This window comes from Condylura cristata, unplaced genomic scaffold (genome assembly GCF_000260355.1).
Source record: "Condylura cristata isolate star-nosed mole 26May11 unplaced genomic scaffold, ConCri1.0 scaffold00024, whole genome shotgun sequence".
NCBI lineage: Eukaryota > Metazoa > Chordata > Mammalia > Eulipotyphla > Talpidae > Condylura > Condylura cristata.
The window spans coordinates 30224011-30239671 of record NW_004567125.1 but is presented as its reverse complement, the minus strand read 5'-3'; the positions used below and the strand labels follow the sequence as shown (position 1 = coordinate 30239671).

Here is a 15661-nt window from a genome sequence, read left to right as displayed (position 1 = left end):
CCCAGAGCCCTCTCTTCATGCCTTCAGCACTGCTCTGTCTGCCCCACTGCCGTCCTCTCCGTAGATGTCCCCAGCCCAGGCTGTCACACCCCCAGCCCTCCTCCAGGCAGACTGCCACCTCTGGGTGCCCCCCCAGGCTGCTCCCTCCCTCTTTACCTTGTCCTTGACCCCATGGGCTAAGTCCCTCTCTCTGAGACTGGGTCCCTTGGAACGGGTCCAGCCGCCCAAATCAGCATGGGACTGGAACTCCCTCGCATTTCCTGAAAGGCACAGCCATGCTTGTACCTCTGGGACTCTCTAGGCTCAGGGGACTCATGGTGGCCATTCTGGACTGAGTCCCCGAACCCTGGCTTCTGGTGGGCACTGGGGCCAGCTCCCATCTGGCACCCACAAACACCACTCTGACAACCATGGATGACACAGCAGCACAAGTGAGGCCAAGGTGGCCCCTGATCTCTGGGAAGGACTTGGGTTCCCCATCCGGTCACAGATCCTGGGTGCTAACTATAATGGGAAGCTTTTGCGGCCCTCCTATCCAGGGTGACCCCAACACCCCCAACGCCCCCCCTCTTACACTCAAATGCCCCGTGAGCACAGGTGATACAGAGCCAGGCTGTGGGAGGACTTTATTCATTAGACTCAGAGACCCACGTGGCCCTTCCTCTGGTGTCCCCCCACTTGGCAGTAGGAGTCCTAGACACCAGGCCACTGCATGTGCCGTGGGTTGCCCCACGTTGCTGATCCCAGGAGCGCATCCGTGCTGAGCGAGGACCTGGTGTGGTGTCCACGCCAGGTAGCCTGGAGCATCTTGGCTGCTAGCTGCTGTTGCCTCAGCTTTTGGCGCACCAGGAAGCCCCTCCAGGCAGCCTGGATGATTATGGCCGCCTTGTTCCGGCAATGGGGATGCTGAGAGGTCCGCAGGATGAGGCGGTGGCTGCTGTAGCCCCAGGCCTGGCCTGAACCGCCCTGGCCCATGCCATGTACCACCCGGGTGGGCAGGGTATGGCCACACATGTGGCAGGTGCGGGGGCTGGAACCCACCAGCATCACCACGCTGGGTGGGCTCCCGAGTCCGGAACTCAGCGACTGACACAGGGCACAGACGTGGGGCTGGCAGGACTGGAAGCAGCGGTGATCGGATGTGGTCCTGGCCCCAGTGACTGCCTCCGGCCACATGCTGGGCAGTAGCATCTGGGCCTGATTGCGGCGGAAGTAAAAGCCTCGCCACGCCGCCTGGATGATGGTGGCAGCTCTGATGAGCCGGATCAGGTCCCGCCGCACACAATAACCACGCCAGGCAGCCTGGATGATGATGGCCCACTGGTGCCAAACTCTGATGGTTCGGCGCACCAGGTAGCCACGCGCACACGCCTGGATGGTGATCACGGCTTGGGTGATTATCTTTTCCACAGCCTGCACCGACGCCACCAGCTGATCCGACTGTCTGGGATCCTCCGCTGCCTTGCCGCCCGTGGTGCCCCATGGCACAATTCCCCTGGCTGGCTCCCATGCACCACCAGGGGCCACCGTGCCGCTCATGGGCCCAACTGCTACAGTGGGGACAGTGGAGTTCCATGCTTGACCACCAGCCATGCCAGCGTCCGCGGGGCCCTGGAGTACAGCGGGAGTCAGGGATGTCGTGGGATGGTCCAAAGACCCCAGCAGCGACTCTTGTCTTGAAAGGGGCCGCCGGGTGCCGTCTGGTGTAGAGGCATAGCCCAGAGACACCTTCCGAGCCCCCCCACGCGGCTTAGAGGTGGCCGGGCCACGGGCTGACTGCTCAGTGCGGATGATTGGCATGAAGCCTGGCGGTGCCCCTGTGGAACTCCTGGAACCAACCAGTGGGAACCTGGGGGCATGCTCCTGCACTCGATGGGAGGGCACAATCCTGGCCACAGAACCATCTAGCATTTCTGGGACGAGGCCACTATGAGTGGATCTATACGATTTCCTAGGGCGAACGGACTCACAGCTCCTAGGAGCCAGGACCCCAGACACTGGCTTCTGGGGGGCGCTGGGGACGGCTTCTGACCAGAGCTCACCCAGTGCTGCTTTGCTGGATGTGGATGCATGTGGCAGCCTGTGTGAGGCCAAATTGGTGGTCCCTAGCCTCTGGGAAGGGCTCGAGGCCCTCAACCTGGCCACAGATTTTGGGTACATCCTCGGTGCCACAGAACTGCCACGGGTTAACTTGGATGACCCAGAGACCACAGTAGAATCCACCATTCCATGGGAAGGATTCCAGGGCCCAATGTGTGCCACTGACACCTGTCGAAGCACTGAGGGACTCTGGTGAGCCACAGGAGCCACTGGAACCTGCTGATGAGCTGAGGGGCTGTGGGGAGCCATGGGAGCCATGGATGTCACAGGGCTCACCCACACCTGCTGATGCCCTGAAGGGCTCTGAGACATCATGGGGACCACAGGTGCCTGCTGATGAGCTGAGGGGCTTTGGGATATAACCGGATGCCCAGGTGCCTGCTGATGAGCCAGGGGATCCCCAGTGTCCTTGACAGACACCCCCTGCACACTAGGGATCCTACTAAAAGCCACAGAGTGGGAACTGGGGACTCCACAAGTGGTTGCTGACTTTTGCTGCAGAGTTAGGGTGACATTGCCAGGCACAGGGTTCTTGACAAAACGTAAGTGCTGCGGGGGCCCAGAGGCCAGTCCACTGGCCATAGACCTGGCTTGCCTAGGAGCTACCTCTTCCAGCAGGGGCCTTTGGCCTATGGGAAGAGTGCCATCCTTAGTCAGGAATTCAGGGCTGGAGTCAAGGTCGGTCACCATGGGGTTAGGGTACATCCATGGGGTCCCCTCAAGGATCACAGGCTTATCGGGCCCCACACTGGATTCATTTGCTTGGGACAAACCCGCCTCCTGGTCACCTGGCTTCACCATAGTCTGGCCATCTGTGGTTTCAAGGGGCGGCATTAGCCCTACCATTTGGCTCCACTGCTCGGCTCTCTGCAAAGCCACGGACAATTGGCTCATGTCCTTGGCTGGGCCACTAGCTTCTAAGGCTTGGGGATGAACTTGACCCAGATAAGTATTAGGGGATGCTCGGAAGGGGGTTGCAGTCCCCTCCCCAGCCAAAGCTCCAAGGTAAGGGGGTGGAGTGATGCCAACCAGCATGGACCCCTGGGGAAGGCTCTGGTTACCACCTCTGCTAGCAGGGGCCATGGGCCCCAGACCCAGGTGCTGATTCAGCCGCCCAGTCATAACTGCTGGGAGCGTAGTAGAGGCCACAGAATTAGAAGGGACACTCTGACTCAGCCCACTCACCACAGGAGCTGAAGGCAGGGTCCTGGCCATGCCACTGACTGCAGCACCTGGGTAAAGGATCTCAGTTACCCCACTGACCACAGACCCTGGGGGGAGGCCCTGGTCAATATCACAGACCACAGACCCTGGGGGCAGTCCCTGGCCTCTGCCACTAACCACACATGTGCACTGCACAGTGCCATGGATTGCACACCCTGGGGGAAGGGTCTGAGCCTCACTGTTGACTACGTAATCTGGTGGAAGGCACAAGGCCACACCATTGATCCCGGACCCAGGAGGAACACTTTTGCCCACGTCACTGGCCACAGACCCTGGACTAAGGCTGGGGGCCATTCCACTGGCCATAGTGCCTGGGTCCGTGGCTAGGGTCATCTTACTGGCTGCAGAACCTAAGACAAGGTCACTGGCTTTGCCCAACACAGGCTCCTCGCTGACAGCATTGGAATGTTCGTAATTGGCTGTGACAGTGGTGGACATTGGAGAATGCTGTTGGTCTACATGGACTGGGAGAGCACCGCTGACCTGAGGCATGCTGGGACACACACCAGCCAGAGGAAAACTGGATGGACTCAAGCTGATTCCACCAGGCACTGAAGCCCAAGGGAACCTGGGACTCATCTCTGAGACCTGTTCAGGAGTCAAACGGGCACCTGCCGGGGGTGTGTTGGGAGCCATGGCACCTGCCACCTGAGATGGACCCATACCAGTCATCACGTTTCTCTGGTACACGTTCCTTGTCATGCCAGCCATCAAGGTCCCCTGAGACATATTGGGGAGTATGCCAGCAGTTGTGACACCATGGGACATGCTGGCTGCCAAGCTTCTGAACAGAAGCCCTTGGGATACACCAGCTTCCTGGCCTAGACAAGACTCCTTCCCCCTGGCTGCAGAGGCCTGATAGAGACTTGGGACTGAAACAGTGACAGCAGAATGTTCAGTTGCACTTGCATTCTTCCCGACGTCAAGTGGCTGATAAAACGCCAGGGACAGCTCACTGAACTCAGGGCCCTGGGGGTTGGAGGTGACTCCACTGACCATCAGAGGACCTTTACACGTGTCCACCCCGGCACTCACAGAGGGCTGGCTCAGACCCTGGGTCATGCTTCTAGTTTCACGAGGATATGGCCTGCTGGAACTGACTTCAAGCAGAAAGGATGGACGATGCTGGCGCCAGGTCACTGAACTGACGCTTGATGACAGATTTGAACCCACCTGAGGGGCCGCTCTTGGCTGTCTGAGAGCACGGCCCTTGCCCCTGACCGCAGAAGGCTGGGATATCCTAGAGGTCAGCTTGTCAGTTACAGATGGATGGACAAGCCTTGAGGACCCCCTACTGGCCACAAGTGGCTTGGCCAGGCTGTGTGTCACCCCACAGACCATGGCTGGGTAGCCTAGGCTAGGGGCTACCTCGCTGGTCATAGGTGATTGGACAAGGCTGGGAGATACCCTACTGGTCACGGATGGTTGGACAAGACCAGGTATCACTCCACAGACCATGGGTGGGTGGCCTAGGCTGGGGGCCACACTACCAGTCATAGACGGCAAGGTTAGACTGAGGGTTACCCCATCAGTCATAGATGGCTGAACTAGATGGGGGACCATCCCAATAGTCAGAAATGGCTGGGCTTGGCTAGGGGGCATCTCACCAGTCACAGATGGCTGCACTAGGTTGGGGGTCACCGTACTAATCATAGATGGCTGAGCTAAACTGGGGACCGCCCCACTGGCCACAGTAGGGTGGGCTAAGCTGGAGGCCAACCCATTGATCTTAGGTGGCTGAGCTAGGATGGGGGCCACCCCGCCAGTCACGGAGAGTTGGGCTAGGCAGGGGACCCCATCGCTCACAGATGGTTGGGTTAAGGGGGAAGCTACCCCACCACTTACAGGTGCCTGGGCTAGACAGGGGGCAACCCCACCAGTCACAGAGAGTTGGGCAAGGCAGGGGACCCCATCGGTCACAGATGGTTGGGCTAAGGAGGAAGCTACCCCACCACTCACAGGTGGCTGGGTTAGACTGGGGGCCACCCCACCCGTCACAGAGAGTTGGGCAAGGCAGGGGACAACCTCACTGGTCACAGATGGTTGGGCTAAACTCGAGGCAGCCCCACCACTCACAGGTGCCTGGGTTAGACTGGGGGCCACCCCACCCGTCACAGATGGCTGGGCTGAGCTAGGGGTCAATTCACTGATCACAGACGATTGGGATAGGAAGGGGGCCGACTCACTGAGCTTAGGTGGTTGGGCTAGGGTGGGGTTCATCCCACTGGTCACACATGACTGGAAAGGGCCTGAGCCAACCTCAATGGAACTTGTTGTGTGAGTCCCACTGGGGGGCATTGCACTGATCCCTGATCCCTGGCGTAGGCTGAGGGCCACCCTGCTGGCCTTTGAAGACTGGCCGAGAGAGGGAATCCTCTTAATGGATATAGATGGATCCGATAGACTTGGGGTCACCTTCATGGCCATATAAGGCTGGTCTAGGGTGGGGCCTACCTTACCAGTCACTGGCTGGTATAGGCTTGTGGTCAGTCTATTGGCCACAGAGCAGTGCTGATGTATAGCAGGGACCAAATTACCCACAGACAAACTCCTCGTCAGCCCTGTGTTACAGGAGCCCTGGGGAAAGCTCTTATTCCGGCCCACAGGACATTGATCTGAGCCTATATTTATGCCATCCTGATCAGCCAAGCCCCAGTGGACACTGAAGGTCACACGGCTGGATACTGAATTGTGGGTCAGAATAGGGGTCATTTCTGAGGCCGGAGAGGACTGGTGGTGGAACGTGGGGATCATGGGCCTGTGGCCCCCTCTCTCAGCCACTTCCACTTCTCTCGGCCCCTGGACTCTTCCTAGGGCCTCTGAAGTAAGAAGACTTTCTAGCTGCAGGTTCCTGTCCAGGCTGGCCTCCTGGGACCTGTCCTCCACCTGGCCGGCCTCAGTCAGGCCAGCCGCGGACGTGGCGGAGGGGCTGAGGGAGCTGCTGCTCCACACTGAGCTCGGGCAGTCGCTCACCCTTGGGCCATGGGCCTTGGAGCCCTGGGAAAAGCTGCGGGTCAGGTTGCTGTCTGAGCCCTGTGGCAAGCTGACCACGAGTTCCCTTAGACAGTGGCCAGTCGTGTGGTCCTGGGGGCACTTTGCGTCCGGAGCGGGAGCCCGCGTCCGAGTCTTCCCTTGCCTGGGTAGAGCTGCCCAGGAGTGGGTGGGTGCCAACCTGCTTCCTGCCGAGCCTTGGAACAGGCTGGGGTCCATCTGATTCTTCAGGGCACATGGATGGTCAGAGGCTGTGGAGACGGGCACACTGGGGCTCCTGTCACAGGCTGTGGTCTGTGTTTGGGTTAAGGGCATTTTTCTGGCCTTCGTAGCCAGTGGTGGACTTGGGGTCACCTTATTGTGTATCTCCCTAGAGCCCACACCGGCCCGGTTATGACTTGGGGTGGTCTGCATGGTCCCATGAGGGACCACGGGTGGCTGCTGTAGACCTCTGACCCCTGAGGTTTGACACACACTGGAGGACCGGCACCAGCAGGTACCCCCAGAACCTGCAGCACAACGGTGGGAATGAGCAGATCTCCCACTGCCTGAAGTGCCAGGAAGTTTGTCTGGAGCCCCACTGCTTGCCCCAGATGACAACCACAGATGCGGGGCCACCCTGCTGACCATGTGTGGCTTGTGGGACCTTGGTCCTTGGCTACCAGCCACTGAGGGCTGGCTGGTACTTGGGCCCACCCCATTGGCACTGAGAGGCTGCCACAGACTGGGAGGCGGCTGTGGATGTGGTGACGTGGGCAATTTGGGTCCCGAGTCCCTTGCCAATTTGCTGACCCCAAGGGGCAGGTACACATTTTTCTCATGGACCTCGGGGTTCAGAAACAGGTTTGATGAGGAGTCATTGTGGGACCTCGTCTCCCACGACAAAGTAGGGCCCAAGGTGGCCATCAGGGGACACTGATGGACAGTGGTAATTACCTTACCAAGGGAGGAGGCACACACAGAGACCACTGACCAGCAGGATGACCCCAGGAGCATGACCCCATCCCCCATCTCCGCCAAGAGCCCAGTGGGCCAGCCTTGGATACAACCCTCCCAGGCCCCGTCCTGGGGAACCCTGACCTTGCTGGGCTGAGGTCTCACAGGACACAGGGTGGGCCCCCATGGGGCCGACTGGCTCCCCCCACTGTAGTCCACCGCCACTGGGGTTGGCATCACAGTCATTCCGCTGCCCGGTTTGGAGGTGGCCTTGGGGAGTACGACTCCAGTCCTCAGGGCTGCTTGAGACAAAGACTGGCCCAGGACGGCTCCCAGCTCGCCCTGACACAGGGCCTGGCTCAGGGCCGCACGTTCCTCCTCCGTCAGGGCTTTGCTGAGCACGTCGGTCAGTTTCCCTTGCATAGCCTTGGTAAGTTCTGCCCGGAGCTCACCCCTGGACAAAGCACGGGACAAGGCGATGCCCAGTTCGCCCCAGGAGAGTGCTTTCACCAGTGCCATGCCCAGCATGCCCTGGGGCAGGGCCTTGGTCACGGTGGTTGTCAGGACTTCTTTAGACAGAGCCTGGTTCAGGGCCGTCCGCACTTCCCCCTGGGACAGAGCTTTGGTCAGCAGGCTGCGGAGGTCCTCGTGGGAGCCCAGCACGGCTGCCAGCTCAGCACACAGAGAAGCGAGCTGGGAGGCCGCTAGTTCCTCCTGGCAGGACGTGGCCGGGCTGACTGTGGAGGACTGGGCCTGGACCGTCCTGCTGTCACCCCAGGATTCCACTTTGCAGGTGGCGTGTCCAGGGGATGCCAGCAGTGGCACCAGCATGCTCTGGGCCTCAGGGGCCCGTTGGCATGGGCCCTGGGTGGCCTTGGTCTGCATGTGGCTGTGGCCTGAGAGCTGAGCTGGCCTATTATCCAACTTGGCTTGGGGCAGAGAGCCCAGGGTACCAGTGGTCTGGCAAAGCTGGGTGGAGGCCTTCAGTCCAGCCAGGAGAGGCTGAGACGTGGTCTTGCTGCTCTTCTCAGTGGCCTGCTGGGCTGTGTAGAGACACTTGGCTGTTTCTGTGACCAGCTGGGCCTGGGACTGTGCCCTAGTCAGTCCAATGGGCAGATGGGCTTGGGAGTGGACTTTCATCATGCCTGTGACCAAATGTGCCTGGGACTGTGCCTTGGTCAGACATTTGCCCAGGTGTGCCAGGGATGGGGCCTTGGCCAACTTGGGGGGCATGTGTCCCTGAGACTGCGCCTTGGATAGACATGCTCCCAGAGGTGACTGGGACAGGGAAGTGGCCAACTTGGTCGGTGGATGTCCCTGCGACAGGACTTTGGTCAGTTCAGCGAGTGGATGTCTCTGAGGAAAGTTTGTGGTTGGACACGTGGCCAGCTGTGCGTGGGGCTGGGTCTTGGCTGGACATTTGGTCATCGGTCCCTGGGGTGGGATCACAGCTGTTTCTACAGGTGCAAACACCTGGGATTGAGATTGGACCTTCACGACATCGGTCCTCAGGAGTACCTGCGAGGGTGACTTCTTTCCCTCAGTCACTTTTCCCTTGGAAAGTCCCCCAGGGAGAGTGCGCATAACCACACTGGTGCTAGATACCGTTTTTACTTGTTTCTGTGGCAAGACCTTGTTTTTTCCAACTTCCACAGGAGATCTGGCTGGTGTCTTGGAAGTGCCAGCCCCCATTTGGGGTGAGGAGCAGTGTTTCACTGTCCCTTCTGTCAGGCCCAAGTGAGATGAGATTTTGGTCACCCCTGCCACCTCCTTGGCAATCACCATAGACTTGACCTTTGATCCATTCAGACAAGTGTGGGATGGGGTGTTGGGAATTCCACCTGCTGCTGCAGGTGGAGTCTTCAGATTTCCACCTGCTGGAGGGGGCAAGCATAGTGTCCTGAGGATGGTGGCCACTGAGCGCAGCTGGGCTGGAGTCTTGGTGATCATGGCTGCCAGGCGCGCCTGGGGAGCGGTCTTGGTCAGCAAAGGCCCTGGAGGCATCTGAGGTGGGGTCTTGGTTATCGTGATTCTGCCAGTCTGCATCGTGGTCTTGGCTGATGTAGTTGCCAGGCGAGTCTGGGCTGGGGTCTTGGCCGTCCCGGTCACTGGGCATGTCTGGGGCGGGGCCTTGGCCGTTGCGGCTGTGGGGCATGTCTGGGGCGGGGGTTTAATCATCGAGGCTAAGAGGCATATCTGGGGTGGGAATTTGGTCACCATGGCTGCTGACCGAGTCTGGGCTAAAGTGTTGGTCATCGAGGATGTTGGCTGTATCTGAGCTGGAGTCTTGGTCACTGGGGCCACTGGGCAAGGCTGCAGTGGCACTTTGGCCATTGTGGGCGGTGGATACGTATGGAAAGAGGTCTTGGTTATTGTCATCTCAGACACCGGGCACGGCAGGGTTGGAATCCGGTTCATCATAGCTGCCAGGCATGACTGGAGTGGAGTCTTGGTCATTGCGGCTGGTGGGCCCATCTGGGGTGGGGTCTTGGTCACTGTGGCTGGTGGGCCCGTCTGGGGTGGGCTCTTGGTTGTTGTGGCTGGCAGGCATGACTGGAATGAGCTCTTGGTTACTGTGGATGCCGGGCCTGTCTGGGGTAGGGCCTTGGCCACCAGCGTGGTTGGATATGGCCGAGGAGAGGTCTTCGTTGTTATTGTGGATCCTGGGCTTGATGAGGATGGAGTCTTGGTCACTGGGTATGTCTGGGTATGTCTGGGCACTGGGTTTGACTGGGCTGGAGTCTTGGTGATCACAGGTGCTGGGTCTTTGTGGGGAAGGGTTTTGACTTCTGCTCCCACGTGGTTCTTGAGCATTCCATGAACTGCCTGCACATGCTTTCCAGATGGTGGTGGTCCAGAGGCTCCTGGCTTGTTGGCTTTGGTAGTTATTTGCTTGGTCTTCACCATGTCCCCTTCTACATGGTGGGCAAGGCATGCATTTCTGACAGTTCTTGTCAGCAGGCACTTGGCTTCTGGGCCTGGAGGCCTGATGGCGGTGGTCTGGTGTGGCAGGAAGGTGACAGCAGAGCCTCCAACAGCACCAGGGGCCTGCATGCCTAGCTGTGGAGTACCCTGGGGCTGCGGCGAGGTCACCTGGGGTGTGCAGGTGGCCAGAGTGTCAGTGGAAGGGCATTGGGTCTCCTTGCTTACCATGACAGGCTGGGCCTGAAGGGACTTACCCTCTTCTGGAGGCTGGAAACGCACTTGCTGTGGAGGGTGGTAAGGAATGTCTCCCTCCTCCTTGTGGACTTTCTTCCCCACCGCCCTGCCCGACCGGAGGAGGCGCCTGGTGTTGAAGCGTCGCCAGGCCTCTTGGATAGACTTAGCTGCCATCATCTGTGAGGTCAGTTTCTGCCGGAGCTGGTACCCCCTCCAGCTGGCTTGGATGAGGGTGGCTGCCCGGGACAGCATCATGTCCATCTCGTCCACCAGGATGTTCTTGAAGGCCTGGCTTTCAACCACAGCCCGGAGGCGTGGGATATGTCTAGATGTCATCTTGTCTGGGGCCAGCTGTTGCACAGCGGTCTCCTTGTTCACCGATGGCTTATGCTGGGGATGGGGATGCAGCGTCTCTGCTTTGTCTTTGAGATTGGGGGTGTGTTGGGGCTGGTAGGAGTTCTGCTCACTGGGTGACGACGGTCGCTGCGTTGCTTGCTGCATTGTCCTGGTTCCTAAGAGGGTCAGCTTTGCCTATGGGGAGCAGCCAGGAGGGAGGCAGTCAGGAAGCACAATCTGGCAGACAGTTGGTATCAGAATGGGCAGGGCACTTGCCCTGGGATCTACATCTTCTCCTCGCAATTAGCAATCTCCTGCCTCTCTTATGCAGATACTCTCTCTTGGCCACCTGCCCACATGGCCTCTGGAACCCTCCCCACTTCAACTCTGACACCCAAAGTATAGTCTCACCTTAAGTCCCAGACATCTATGCTTCTCAAACTCTATGTTTCTGGAATATACTGTGAGAACAGCACTGATAACACTGTCTTGGAAAGTTCCTATGTGTGTGAGTCTCTGTGAGAGTGATTATAATCTGCTTTCTACAGTGTGAATTCTTTTTTCCCCAAAGATTTATTTATGCATACAGAATTGGGGTACAGGCCAGAGGTGTGAGGGTGAGAGATGTGGGGCAGAGACAGAGTAGGGAGCAGAGCATGCAGATGTACTAAAATACACTGCTGAGGGGAGCAATGGGCACGTCAGGAGAAGTCTGTCATCTGACGAGGGATCGAACTCATGCTGCAGTAGCTGCAATAGCTTCATAGTGTTGTGCTTTACCCTATTGGGCCACCAGGGAGGCCCCTCCCTATTGTGAATTCTTAAAGGATAGGATCCAAGTCTGAGTCATTTCTGTATCCCCTTCTCTGTCAAGGCCTGGCTCCAGGCTGTGAATGGGTGGGTGTTGAGTGGATGGCGAGCTTGCCTGATAAATGAATGGACTGCAAGTTGAATGGATAGATAGATGCATGACTAAATATTGAATGGATACATCAATGGATGAGTGCATGGTAGCCAGGTTGGAGGGTAGATGGAGGGTTGGGTAGAAGAATTGACGTTTGGCAAATAAAGCTGATGAATGAAATGACTAAGGAAATGGACTAAGTGGATGAATGGATGAATGGACTGATGGAAGGATGAATGGATAAATATGTAAATAGACTGATGGATAAATGAGTGGATAAATGGATAAAACAGTGAAGCACTGATGGTGGGTGAGAGGATGGATGGGCAGGTGGTAAGTTGGTGGGTAAATGGATGGGTAAATAAATGAACTGACTGATGAGAATGAATAGATGGGTAAGTAGGTAAATAGAAAAATGGGTGGATGAATGAGTGAGTAAAGGACAAAGGGAGGGAGGAAGAGGAGGAGAACAGGAGGAAGAGGAGGAGGAGGACGTGAGGAAGAAAGGGATATATGGAGGGATAAGCAAATGAATGGAGGGAGAAATGGATGGATGTGCCAATGGGTAGGTGGGTGGATGGTAGAAATACAAATAGAGACACAGTTATGCAAAAAGAGGTGAAGGAGGGCCCTCCCTGGTGGCGCAGCGGGTTGAAGCACAGCACTGGGAAGCTAAAGCCACTTCAGCATGAGTTCGATTCCCGCCCCAGAGGTGACCACATGGCGTGGCAGACCTCTCCTGACCTGCCCATTGCTCCCCTCAACAGTGTGCTTTGTCAGTCTGCCTGTTCTGCTCCCTGCTCTGTCTCTGGTGAATCCTGTCACCACCCTTGCCCCTCTAGCCTGTACTCCAGTTCTGTGTGCACAGATAAATAAATCTTAAAAAAAAAAAAAAAAAAAGGTGAAGGAACTGGTGAAGGAATGAGTGAAGAGGTGGTGAGCAGATAGGTGGTGAAAGGATGGTGAACGACTAATGGCGGGTGGGGGGCAGGAGGCAAGGAGGAATGGGAGCGACTGGTTTCAGGGGCACCTTGGCGCAAGAAGAGGGATGTCAAGCATCCCTGCTACATAACAAACGAGGAGCATAACACACTCGTTTGGATAGTAAGAGGGTTAATAGATGCATGGGAGGATCGACAGGTAAATGAAAGGACAAAAATGTGAGCAGACTGATTGACAGATGAGTCAATGTATGGATAAATTAGTGAACGCACCGATGGTGAGTGGAAATGGATGGGTTAAAATGTGAATGTACTTTCCAGCTGGCTGGACCAGCCTCTCCCCCTGCTCCACCATCATCATAACTTAGGCAGGGTGGTCACAGAGTTGGAGGAGACGGTATAATCTCAGAAGCTAGGTTGCAAGAAGCAGCAGCCTTCACCCTCAGCTGTGCAATGTTCAGCAACACTGCCATGGGCGGGCTCTGTCCTCAAGACCAGCACAAGAAGAGACATCAAAGGCAAAAATGTTATATTTTTAAAAAAGCAAAACTAAATTCTAAGTTCACAAAGTTAGGGGTACATGGAAGTTTATCCTAAGGTAATGGAAACAACTGGAAATAACTAATAAGGTAACTGCTAGGAGATCAATTGTATGTTCATAAAGAGGGATGTTCAAGGATGTTGATTATTGTTTAGAAAACTAAAAACTGGAAATAGCCCAAGTGACTTAAATACATCAACAGAACTTCATACAAGTCATTAGAAATGGTGTCCAAGGGCCTCCCTTGGAGACACAAGTGTTAAAGTCTCATCCCTATCAAACTACCATGAGCCACACCTGTATGAGTTCGACCCCCAGCCAGGTTGCTGACCCACATGGCACAGCAAACCTCTCCTGTCTCGCCTGCTGCTCCCCTGAGCAGTGTATTTCATTAGATCTGCCTGTTCTGCTCCCCACTGTCTCCGGTGAATCCACTCATCCCCTGCACCTCTGGCCTACACCCCAGTTCTTTTTTTTTTTTTAAGATTTATTTATGCATAAAAGAACTGGGGTTCAGGTCAGAGGTGAGAGGATTCGCCAAAGACAGAGTGGGGAGCAGAACAGGCAGATTGACTGAAACACACTGCAGAGGGGAGCAGCAGGTGAGATAGGAGGTGTCTGCTGCGCCACGTGGGTCAGCAACCTGGCTGGGGATCCAACTCATGCTGCAGTGGCTGGCAACAGTTTGATAGTGATGTTTTTCTTTTTTTAAATTTACTTATTTGGGCCCTCCCTGATGGTGCAAAGGGTTAAAACACAGCTCTACGAAGCCTTTCACAGCTACTGCAGTGTGGGTTCAATCCCTAGTTAGGGAGCTGACCCACGCGGCTGGTGGGGCTCTCCTGGCCCACCCCCTGCTCCCCTTAGCAGTCAGTATATTTTGGTCAATCTGCCCATTCTTCTCCCCACTCTGTCTCTGGTGAATCCTCTTATCCCCACACCTCTGGCCTGAGCCCCAGTTCTTGTATGCAATTGGGGTTCAAGCCATAGGTGTGGGGGGTATTGATAGGATTCACCAGTGACAGAGTGAGGAGCAGAACAGCTGGATTGTTACTGAAATACACTGCTGAGGGGAGCAGCAGGTAAGACAGGAGAGGTCTGCTGTGCCATATGGATCAGGCCCCTGGCCAGGGATCAAATTGGTGTTGCAGGGGTTGCAGATAGCTTTATAGGGCTGCGCTTTAACCCTTTGTCCCACCAAGGAGGCCCCCTACACCCCAGTTCTTATATGTATAACTAAATAAAAATAAATCTTTAACTAAAAAAATAAAAATTACAAAGATAGCCATATGATTTTTCATAAAGTGCATGAGTTTTTTTTTTTTTATCAAATCCATAGCTGTTTCTAACAGAAGCTTTTTATTTTAATTTTTTTAAAGATTTATTTTATTTAGTTTATGCATACAAGAGTTGGGGTAAGAAGATTCACCAGAGACAGAGTGGGGAGGAGAACAGGCCGATCTACTGAAATACGCTGCTGAGGGGAGCAGCGGGCCAGACATGAGAGGTCTGCTGCGCCATGTGGTCACCTCCTTGGCAGGGATCGAACTCGTGCCCCCGTGGCTGCTGATAGCTTCATAGTGCTGAGACTTAACCCCTTGTGCCACAAGGGAGACCTAGAAACCTTTTTAAAAGATGGGATAAACCAATTTTAGTTTAATTTAAGTTAAAAAAAATAGACTAGTACCTAAAAAACACAGCAAATATAATTTTAAATGGTATGATCCTGAAGTTATTTTCACCCCCACTGCAGGTGGGGGTGAAGACCATTTTTGGTGGTTATGGCAAAATCATCATTTCTGGGAGTCATAGAAAAATGAGTGGAGAAGAACCTTTATAATCTATGTGAATATTTGAAAAGGAGAGTTCAATTGGAGTTGTCTACCTACGAGACCCAAGAGTTTATACTTCTCCTCTCCCCAATGTATTCGACCGCAACTTAGACAGACAGCTTTTCTGTATTTGAAGCAAAACCAGCTGGAAATGGAATGAGGATAAAAATACCATTCATAGTAATATTCAAACCTATATAATACCTAGGGGAAAGTTTACAGAAAAACCAAAGGAGTTATATAAGGTTAGGAAAAGAGACAAAAACCACTTGAAAGATGTACACAAAGTTAGGCAGAAGGAATTCAAGTAACTCAGTATTATACGATATCAAAATTCAGAGTACAATTCAAAACAGTCCAATTAGAATCCCAGTAGGGAGTTTTTTGAAAATGGAAGGCAACAATGTCAATATTCAAAAGGAAGAGTAAATGAGAAGTTTCAGGGAAGACCACGAACTACAAGAGTAGGAAAGAGGACTTAACTGGCAGGATCAGATCATGAAGGTCAAACAATTGGGTAGCTGTTCAGAACTAGGCAAGTAGACTTGTGTGGTAGAAAAACAGAAATTGATCCCAAAGTACCACTGGTACATGGCATTTTAATGCAGGAGGGAAAAATCATGTTTTGGAATAAAATGGTACAAGGAGTCCATCTGGGAGAGAGTAAGCTTGGAATTTTTTTAAAGATTTATTCCCT

The 15661-nt window shown here is 55.0% G+C and overlaps 1 protein-coding gene across 1 annotated transcript; it reads right to left on the bottom strand.

The window, feature by feature from the left end:
- Positions 1 to 620: 620 nt before the first annotated feature.
- KIAA1683 (KIAA1683 ortholog) lies at positions 621 to 10911 on the bottom strand. Its single transcript, XM_012729237.1, has 2 exons — positions 9422 to 10911; positions 621 to 1066 (listed from the first exon to the last, which is right to left on the bottom strand). The coding sequence occupies exons 1-2, from the start codon at positions 10909 to 10911 to the stop codon at positions 694 to 696; spliced, it is 1863 nt and encodes a 620-aa protein (XP_012584691.1). The 3' UTR covers positions 621 to 693.
- Between the last annotated feature and the right edge of the window lie 4750 nt (positions 10912 to 15661).